At 55.0% G+C, this 9,908-nt stretch overlaps 2 protein-coding genes across 2 annotated transcripts; one reads left to right on the top strand and one right to left on the bottom strand.

Annotated features, from left to right (window-relative positions):
- Nucleotides 1-226: 226 nt before the first annotated feature.
- Nucleotides 227-3,907, top strand: TRIREDRAFT_52924 (uncharacterized protein). The gene is given in 4 exon segments (XM_006969892.1): nt 227-631; nt 645-2,363; nt 2,529-2,580; nt 2,654-3,907. The coding sequence occupies 3 exon segments, from the start codon at nt 687-689 to the stop codon at nt 3,748-3,750; spliced, it is 2,826 nt and encodes a 941-aa protein (XP_006969954.1). The 5' UTR covers nt 227-631; nt 645-686; the 3' UTR covers nt 3,751-3,907.
- Nucleotides 3,908-4,865: 958 nt separating this feature from the next.
- On the bottom strand, nt 4,866-6,343 carry TRIREDRAFT_71021 (uncharacterized protein; the record flags this gene model as incomplete). The annotated part of the gene is made up of 4 exons (XM_006969884.1): nt 4,866-5,046; nt 5,277-5,915; nt 6,073-6,116; nt 6,263-6,343. The coding sequence occupies 4 exons, from the start codon at nt 6,341-6,343 to the stop codon at nt 4,866-4,868; spliced, it is 945 nt and encodes a 314-aa protein (XP_006969946.1).
- Nucleotides 6,344-9,908: the final 3,565 nt, after the last annotated feature.

Raw genomic sequence — 9,908 nt, 5'->3', positions numbered from 1 at the left:
GTTTCTCTGTACGTTCTTGCTCTGGACTTTGACGTTCACTGTTTGTTTGCACAAAGGAGCGAAATACATCACCACCCTGGAGCCGCGAGTTGAGAGCCTTCTTTTCACTCAGCCTTATCACCCACGATTCATGCACCACAGCGATCAGATTATCCGAAACCACCCGCGAACAAGCTCTCCTCAGAGCTTAGCTGGAATTATGCCTGAAGGCGAGGCAGCCCAGTCCCAAAATCAGTCGCAAGGAGCCTCGAGAGGGGCTTCACGAGGTCGTAGAGGAAGAGGCCGCGGCGGAAGAGGACGAGGCCATCATGGAGGTTCCGCTCAGGACGCGCAAGGGCGCTCTGCCCCTCAGGCCGACAGCTCAGATACTGCCCCATCATCTACGCCAGCTTCCACATCTCAGCAGGACTCAGCGCCCTCCTCAAACCCTTCAAGACAGGCTCGTGGAGGAAGAAGCAGAAGAGGGTTGCGGCAGGGGGAGCGAGGCGGTGCCAGACACGGCGCCCCTCGAGCTCCCCAACCAGCGACGACACGGCGGTTCGGCGGTCATCTGACTGTTGGCGCCGAAGATACACCATCAAATGCTCCTTCATTAAGTGCAGAGGCACCCGAGTTTGTACCCGGGCAAACTGTTTTGCCAAGAGTGTAAGTCATCTGGTGATGCCCGCCGTTTGCTTCCGAAACTGATGACCATATGTAGAGATCCGAGGCAATCTCAGCCTTCAAGAGTCCCCAGGCAGCCCGAGGTGAAGCTACCAAAGTCAACGGCGGCGGATCTTGGGACCAGAATTCACGAGGACATCAGTAACGGAAACTATGAATGCGCAGTGTGCACAGACGAAGTCCTCCGGAAGTCTCACGTGTGGTCCTGCAATGTCTGTTGGACTGTTGTTCACCTCAAGTGTGCCAAAAAGTGGTACCATAACCAAATGAAACAGGATGCTGCCCGGCCTGCAGAATCGCAGTTGGAGAATCTGTGGAGATGCCCGGCATGTAACTCCAAGCTGTCCGACGAACCAGGCTCATATCACTGCTGGTGCGGAAAGGATATCAACCCGAGGCCATCGAGCACGTCGCTCCCTCCGCATTCCTGCGGCCAGACATGCTCAAAGCCGCGAGGGACGTGCCCGCATCCTTGCGGTCTTCAGTGCCACGCAGGACCATGCCCGCCGTGTACTCTCGTTGGCCCGATGCAGTCTTGCTTCTGCGGGAAGAACACCTCGCAGAAACTGTGCAGAGAGACCGACTACGAAAATGGTTGGAGCTGCCAGGAGATTTGTGGAGATTTATTGCCCTGCGGAGAGCACTTCTGCCCAAACCCATGTCATCCCGGACTCTGTGGAGACTGCGATCTCAAGGTTGACGCAAAGTGCTACTGCGGTCGCGTTGAGAAGAAGATCCCTTGCTACGAGCGGCAAGAGGTACGGCCTTCATACAGCGTGGAGGACAGTTCATGGTTCGAGGGTTCTTTCAGCTGCCTGAACCCTTGCGAAAGGAAGTTCGATTGCGGGACTCACAGCTGCTCTGCAACCTGCCATGCTCAGGATGAGCAGCCGGCTCACTGCCCCTATTCTCCCGACGTGGTAACACACTGCCCGTGCGGCAAGACGCCGCTCGAAAACCTGTTGGAGACACCCAGGCAATCTTGCCAGGATCCGGTGCCTCATTGCGACAAGGTTTGTGATAAGGTCCTCCCCTGTGGCCACCTCTGCAAAGCCAAGTGCCACACTGGTGATTGTGGATTCTGCATGGAAAAGGTCGAGATAGCATGTCGATGTGGGCGAACTACGTCTACGTCCATTTGTCACCAAGGAGACGTCCAACAGCCGTGGTGCATGAGAACATGCCAGGCGAACCTGAGCTGCGGTCGTCACAAGTGTGGTGAGCGCTGCTGCCCCGGGGAGAAGAAGGCTGCAGAGAGGCAGGCCGCCAGCAGGAGGAAGAACCGACAGCCGGGGGACTCCGTCGTCGAAGCCGAGCATATCTGCATCCGGACGTGCGGGCGGCCGCTGAAATGCGGCAGCCATAACTGCCAGCAGATGTGCCACCGCGGGCCATGCGCGAGCTGCCCCGAAGCCATCTTCCACGAGATCAGCTGCAACTGCGGCCGGACGGTGCTTCAGCCGCCGCAGCCCTGCGGGACGCACGCCCCCGAGTGTCGGTTTAACTGCCCGAGACGACCAGCCTGCGGCCACCCGCCGGTTGAGCACAACTGCCATATGGACGACATCTCATGTCCCAAGTGCCCGTTCTTGGTGGACAAGTGGTGCGCTTGCGGCAAGGAAAAGCTGCATAGCCAGCCCTGTCACCTCCAGGCAGGTCACTGTGGTCGGCCTTGCGGCAAGACCTTGAAGTGCGGGTATGTATCACTTGCTGAGTCTCTCGGATCCCTATAAATACAAGATAGGCTTCGCACGTACTGACACGGTAGTCTTAGATTACACAAATGCCGCAAACTATGCCACCGACCAGGAGAGTGCGAGGACAGCGCCAGCTCCAGCCAGACCTGCGGCCAGGCATGTGGCAAGACCAAACTCTTCTGTGACCATGCTTGCCAGAACCCCTGCCACGGCCAAACTCGTAAGTTCCTGTCCAATTCAGTTCAATCGGAAAGACTGAAAGAAGAAAGCTTCTAACAAAGACACCCTCACAGCTTGCAACGAATCAGCCCCTTGCGCCGCCAAGGCGACTATCGCTTGTCCTTGTGGCCAGCGCCAACAAGAGGTCAAGTGTCTCGCCAGCAGCTCCAATCCCACCCCTTCTCGTCCCGAGCTCAAGTGCGACGACGAATGCCTTCGTCTAGAGCGCAACCGACGACTCGCCGCCGCTCTCAACATCGATCCCGCCTCTCACACCAACGACCACGTCCCCTACTCAGACATCACCCTTCGGCTCTTCAAGGAGAATCTCGCCTGGGCCGAGGCGCAGGAGCGCGAGTTCAGGGTCCTCGCCAAGAGCCCCGAAGAGCAGCGACTCAGGTTCAAGCCGATGCCGAGTCACCAGCGGCAGTTCTTGCATGCTCTCGCCGAGGACTACGGCCTGGAGAGCAAGAGCGAGGACGTCGAGCCGTACCGCTACGTCGTCATATGGAAAGGCGCCAAGTTCGTCTCTGCCCCGAGTAAGACTCTGGCGCAGTGCCTCAAGATCCGGGAGGCGCAAGCCGCAGAGGCTGCCGCCGCCGCCGCCGCCGCCGCGTCGTCGTCAAGAGCCCCGACTCCTCCGCTCGCCATCGCCGTCGTCGAGCCCTTCAACGCCTTCCTCCTCGTCTCCCCCCGTTTCGGCCTCACCATCGAAGACGTCGAGGCCGCCATCCGGCCCGACCTCGCAAGCCAGTCCGGCCTCTCCTTCACAACGTCCTTTTTACCGTCGGACGAGGTCCTCATCCGCGCCACGGCGCACTACTCCTCCTCGTTCCTCACCCCTACCGCCGTCGAACAGGCCCTTCAGAACATGAAGCCGCGCCTCGAGGGCGCCGTCAAGCGGCAGGACATTGCGGGCAACATCCTCCTCTGCCACGTTGATGCCAACGAGCAGGTGTCGCGCAGGGAAGACATTAGCAGGAGCGATGCTGCCTCGGGCTGGAGCGCCGTCGCGGGCAGGGCCGCCACGCCGGCCAAGAAGGAGGAGCAGGCGGCGGCGAGCTCCGGAGGCGGGTCCGGGAAGAGAGTGCTGCTTGGGCTGAGGAAGAAGAAGGTAGAGACGCCGGCTAAGTCTTGGACAGCACAGCTTGATGGGGATGTCGAGTGTTGAGCGGTCTGTTCTTGATGGGATACTTGCTACTTGTTCATGGGGTAATTATCAGAATATGTAGAGCACATACCTAGACAGAGATGAGTATTGGTATACTTGCTTGTAGCACTACCGATCAAGCGATGATATAAGGCATACAAGGAACGGCAACTTGTCCTGCTTCTATAGCAACACCTTCAGCGAAGATCACAGTTGGCTGCAAGAAGACGATCCTTGAACAAGACATTAATATTATGACATTAGAAATATAAACCACCCTTTCTCATCGTACTCCGTATCCTGTCCCTGTCTATGCAATGAACCCTATTCTATGCTCCAGAAGCTCCATGACCCTGATATATCCCCAAACCGCCTCTGAACCAACTATCCCCGCCTCCCAATGGTGCACTCTCTGTAATTGCCTGTATCGTGCAGAGATTATGTACTCGGAATGTGCTCCCTATGTATGTACCCCGTCATGCAAAGTCTTGTATGAGACAAGGTGCTCTCAAACAGAATGAACAGAAGGAAAAGTAGTTATGTATGCTGGCCAATACGACATGTCGCTTGCAACACGCGTCCCCTGTTGTATGAGATGCATGAACATGGATGTCCATCCGGAAGGCGTGTGTGTGTGTGTGTTTGTGTATGTGCGTGTATATATGGGGACGAAGGAAAAAAAAAAACGCACGCACAAAAACAGACCAAAAAAACCCCCAAAAATATGTTCAGCGTCAAAAATGCATGGAAACACCAGTTGGGACCGGGTATGAAGCAGGAGTATATCACGCGACGCATGGCCACCTCCACACATGCACTCTTCTCTCCAAGCGATCATCGTCACATGGACAGACGCGGGTTGGGGAAGAGACCACCTACATCCCGCTCACGCTTGGCCTGTCGCGTCTGAGGCCGCCCTCACTCTTCTATCGCGAGTCGGCGGGAAAACCTCCCATTTGCTGAGCTGGGATCAGCAGACCACGAGAGGCCGTATATGGGGCCTGCATGCAACAGACAAGCGCCAAGGGTCCCTATGGGAAGCCCATGATGATGCAAGCGATGCAAGAAAAAGATACAGTTGCCGTGGCAGCACGCTCGTATCAGCAACGGCGACGCACATGCACAGTACAGCGGTTCTATCGCTCGTCCTTGCTCTCCTTGGAGGGGGCGTCGTTTATGGTCTCGGCTATGAAGTCCGAAATGGCCTCGAAATATCCCTCCTCCAGCACGCTCGAGTTGTGATCGCCGCCTGGAAAGGCCTTCCACGTCTTGCTGAAGGAGGTGGAGACATTGTACAGTTGGGTCATATGACTGGGACTGGACAGGATTTTCTTGTCAGTTTCTGATATCCTTGATGCAGTCCATCAAAAAGAGAACGGAAAAGGGATTGTGGTGTACCCCTAGGGGAGCACACGGGATCATTCAGGGTTTGGAAAAAGTGTTTTTAATCAGAGCCACGAGTGGTTCAGATTTTGTGGGTGATGCAATTTGTTCATCATATGATCCAGGCGCAGGGTATGAAGAGATAAAGACACAAGAGAACTTACGGGACAATCTCATCTTGCAGTCCGCTGAGGAACAAGATTGGAACCTTGGTAATGGACGGCAAGAGAGATTCGCTGCGCCATACTTGGTGGCACAGCAGGGTGAAGTATTTTGCAGGAGGGAGAACGGAAGGAATCAGTTTGCGCATGGAGAGAAAAGTATTCTCCAGCACCAGACCCGCAATGTCGCCCTGGTCCTGGTTCTTAGCCACTAGCTTGATAGCAACGGCTCCACCGAGGCTCTGGCCGTAGACGACAAACCGGTGATTCCTCGTCTCTGCTCGCTCGCGAAGGTAGTTGAGGCCCGTCTGGGCGTCGATTCCCAGGCCGGCCTCGTCTGGCTCGCCCGTGGAGGCGCCGTAGCCTCGATACTCGAGCATGAAGACGTTGCATCCAATCATGTTGATGAAGACACGTGCGATGGGGAGGCGGTGACCGATATTGCCTGCATTTCCGTGGAACATGAGGATTGTGACATTCGAGTTCTTGCCGCCACGGGGGCCGCGGATGTAGTAAGCCGACAGCTTCTCGCCATCGTCGGTGGGGATGACCAGCTCTTCGAAGTCCTTGATTCCGAACTGCGTAGGGCGAGGGATGTCGGTTCGCGAGTTGGGCGGCATATGCGACGGGTAGATGAGTGCTCTGCCATGACGGATTGCCTGTTAGCTAGGGTCGTCTCGAATGAGAAGCATGAGCCAGAAAGACGAGAGAGTCGAGAACGACATGAGACAAATAATGCAATGGGCGCAGAGAGTGGAGAGGGAAGGGATTGGGGGCTGGGCTCGTAAGCTCGACGCACTTTTGCTTGAAGTAGAGGAGAGAGGTTAAGATGGCCACGATGCCCTGCGAGACGCGGTTCGCTGTCAGCCCAATTTATCTCTTCCCTTTGCCAATCCCGACGGCGATCCTGATCCGGAATTCCAATCACAGTTGCTGTCGCAAAGCCCAAAACTGCGGATGCAATGCATCAAAAAGCGTCAGAGGCTTACCGTTGAAGCCAGAGCTGGCAGGCGCATGTAGCCTGCAGCCGCAGTCAGGAAAGAGGCGGTCTGGCCAAAGTAGCCGTTCATCATGTCGTCGCCGCTGTTGTGGTTGCGGATTTTGTGGTTGTGCCGATTATGCTTGGATGTTGCTGGAGGGGGTGTGTTGGACTTTGGCGTCATCTTTCCATCTTTGGGAGAAGGTGTGGCCGAACGTCGAATTGAATATCGCATGTGGTCCCATGCCCAAGCCACAGCAGTTCAGCCCGATGACACGACAACATGTATGTGCGTATCTTTTTATGAGGAAACAAAAAGAGGGGCCAGTCCTGCGCAAAAAAACAAGGCGAATCTGGTCGGGATAGGAGGCGGAAAAGGCGCTTGTTGAGATTTGACTCGGTTCAAGCTCGCCCGCTATCCACAGAGACGCTGTGGCACGGTTCAGAGCTGGGCCCCTGTATTGGCGCTGTCTGATTTGCTTGTTGGGAAGCGCCGAACTTTTTTTTTTTTTTTTTTTTTTTCCCGTTTGTCAGGGGTGTCGGAGGAGAGACACGATGGACAGCGTCAGAGAGCGTCAGACTCGGCGTTGGAGTCAGAGAAAGAGGAGAACGTCGTCCAGAGGATGAAGGAGAGGCCAATGATAGGAATCGACGGTGAATCAAACAAGCAATCCCGATAAAGACTGAAAAAGTTATAGGTTATAACGACAAGTCAGCTTAGTCGACGTGGATCTACTCGCGGCCGCTGGATGCAGCTGGACTGGACGCCACTGCTGCCGACTGTGCAGATTGAGTATGCCGCTGCCTGGAGACTGGAGACTGGAGGCGCGTCGTATTCTTTTGCTTTGCTGCTTTGCTTTCGTCAAGGCTGCATCGACTTCGTCAGCGTCTCGGATTGGGCGTGGAGGAAGCAAGTCGGCGACCGGGTCTCGACGGAGAGAATGGGAAAGGGAGACTGAAGGAAGGAAGTCTAGCAATGATTGAATATTCAGGATGAAAAGGAGCGTGATGGAGAAGCAAATCCAGGAGTCGGTAGAAGGGGGAGGAAGCGAGGGAAGAGGAGCGAGAAGAGGGGAGGACGAGAAGAGAAGGAAAAAGGAAGAGAAAGATTGGATGCAGATTGAATTAGGCCAAAAAGTGCCCGTTCGAGTGACATCCAGGGAGGCAGGACGGACCGTGAGCTTTCCCGGCTTAGAAGCTCCGTCAAGGTCAGCGATTACCTTGGATGGTCGAGGATACTTTCCAGTTGCTGGCAGTGTGATACGAATAGTCGTACTGTAGTAAGAGGTAAGTACTTGCCTAGTCGATTGATCGATTGATTGATGAGGGAATCGACAGCGGCGCCTCTTCTGCCTGTTTTGATGTCCGGAGTGGACTTGATACATTGACGTTGTTTGATTACTACCTACCTAGTAGGTAGCTCATGTTGTTCCAAGCTGCCCGTCCGTTATTTGCAGCGAAGATTGGTGTGGAAACGCTCAATCTCCGCTAATACGGCGCCAGTTAGCGGCCGGGCTGCCCTGCATCGCGAGCGCCATTTGCCGTCGTCTGAGTTGCGCAATCGGGCCAAAATTAGCCGCCAGCTGCTGGATCGCCAGGAACCCATCGATTGATAGATATACCTACATACATAAGCTCATCAGCGCCAATCCCTCGTCTCCAGCAGCTCATCGCGCATCTCAATGGCCTTGTCTCAAGAGGGGGGAAGGTTGAAGCTGGATTGGACATGTCGCGGGCCGAGGCTACTAAAGAGTGGCTGCTCCAGCTTTAGCCCAGATCTGGAAATCCGGGGTTAATATCGCCCCAAGGACCTGAGCAGCCGCAGCTTATTTTACAGTGGCAAATTCCAGGGCACGCCAGTCCCTGTATTAGTACTACCTATTATTTCCTGTTCCTGTTTCCGCCCCCCGTTCCTGGTACCTCGGCGGCAGGGCCATTTGCCGCGAGTCATCAGGTATCACAGTACAGTACAGACTGACAAGGGATGTTCTCTCGATTTCAATCCCACCAATCCATCAGCCTCGGCTCGTGGGACTCATCAATTTGCGATGCGTGACACAATCAAGACTTGACAGCTGCTTGCTGCTGGCACATCCAGTGATGCTGATGCCTGATAAGGTAAGGTAGGGTGATGCAAGCATCACACACGAAACACAAGTAAGATAAACAACAGAAGAAAACAAAGAGAGTCCTGGACACAGAAGCTGCACACTGCATCATGCACTTGGCGACCGGCTGCACGCCTCGGCCCAGCCTCACCTCAGACAAACAGCTGATTGCTGACGAGGTCGATGGTTGATGCGCATTTCACATTGCACATACATACAGACAGACAGACAGACAGACAGACAGACAGACAGACAGACAGACAGACAGACAGACAGACAGACAGACAGACAGACAGACAGACAGACAGACAGACAGACAGACATGCAGACGGACGGACGGAGGAGCGGTGTCGCCTTGATCTGCGTCGTGTCAACCGACAACTCACCGGTTGCATCGGCGACGTGTGGATGCGGCAAGCAGTGATTGTTGAGTAGTACCACCGCTCTAAACTGTAGCCAACCTCATCAATACAGTATGGATTGCAATGGTTTGTTCCCGCGCTGCTGAACGCTGTTCCTAATCTTGAGCCTCACAGGATGAACAGTACATGTAGCTGTAGTGTTGTTTTTTTAGCCTCGACATACGGAGTACGTGATGCCATCATCAGCCTCACTCATGCTACTAACAAGCATCAAAATGCAGACTAATAACGCAGTTATTCGACAACGCCCCTACTAAACAAATGCTACAGCAGGGCAAACAGACATCGTCAGCCGTGGCGTATCACAACCCCTGGCCACAGCCGCTGTAGTTACCTTAGTAGTAGCCGACCCGGACCTGCACCTGCATCAGCCTGCATCTGCGCCGCCAGGCCACTTCAGACCTTCGCCTCTCTCGCCTTGCTTACAATAACAAATCTAGGTAGGGAGCTGATAAAGAGCCAGCGGTACTACCTACTTGGATTAACACGCCTCCAGACCTACATGGTCAGCCGCGACCAAAGCGGACAGAGGCTTCCACATCGAGGAGGTGGGAGAGGTAACAAGAGAGAGGGAGAGAGACGCGAGAAATAAGCAGGGCGGGAGGTGTGATTGTGATGTATGTGCCAGCAGCAGCGGCAGTAAACTCGTTTGTTGAAGCTTTCTGTCTCGGCTGCCGAGCTGTCGCAGACCATTTTTGAGTCTTTCCCACACGAGGGCTAGTTGGTATCCAAAACGAGGGGACGGTACGACTAGGTAATGATACTGACGGACGGAGTGAGTGACCTTCCATCACCCTCATCCTGACAAGCATCGCGGGTCTTGATGGAGAGGGATTCGGAGTCTGGCGCGGATTTCGCGGGCTCTCATTCGTCTGGCTTGCAGGATATAAGCAGTCTGAAACACTGTGGCAGCAACATGATGCGACGCCATTCCTTCACCCGGCGACTCGTCCGTCGCTGGCGTCGAAGCGATGATGCTATCTGCGGCAACAAGTTGACAAGTCGTTCGACGGACATGACAATGATGCGAAGTCGCAGTGCTAGTAATACTAATGGTCTCGCAGCCATCACGCTCGTTCACTTGACCCTGAGTCCCGCCCCTCGGTCCTGAGACATGCATGATGCA

This window comes from Trichoderma reesei, assembly GCF_000167675.1.
Source record: "Trichoderma reesei QM6a unplaced genomic scaffold TRIREscaffold_48, whole genome shotgun sequence".
NCBI classification, from domain to species: Eukaryota; Fungi; Ascomycota; class Sordariomycetes; order Hypocreales; family Hypocreaceae; genus Trichoderma; species Trichoderma reesei.
This window is presented reverse-complemented; position numbering and strand designations above follow the sequence as displayed.

What these genes read in the sequence shown, in the direction of transcription:
- TRIREDRAFT_52924 (XM_006969892.1), top strand. Translation starts at nt 687, where the DNA reads ATGACCATATGTAGAGATCCGAGGCAATCTCAGCCTTCAAGAGTCCCC. An exon ending in AGACCTTGAAGTGCGGGTAT is followed by an intron (nt 2,364 to 2,528) that starts GTATCACTTGCT and finishes GCATGTGGCAAG; the next exon opens with ACCAAACTCTTCTGTGACCA. An exon ending in CCCCTGCCACGGCCAAACTC is followed by an intron (nt 2,581 to 2,653) that starts GTAAGTTCCTGT and finishes ACACCCTCACAG; the next exon opens with CTTGCAACGAATCAGCCCCT.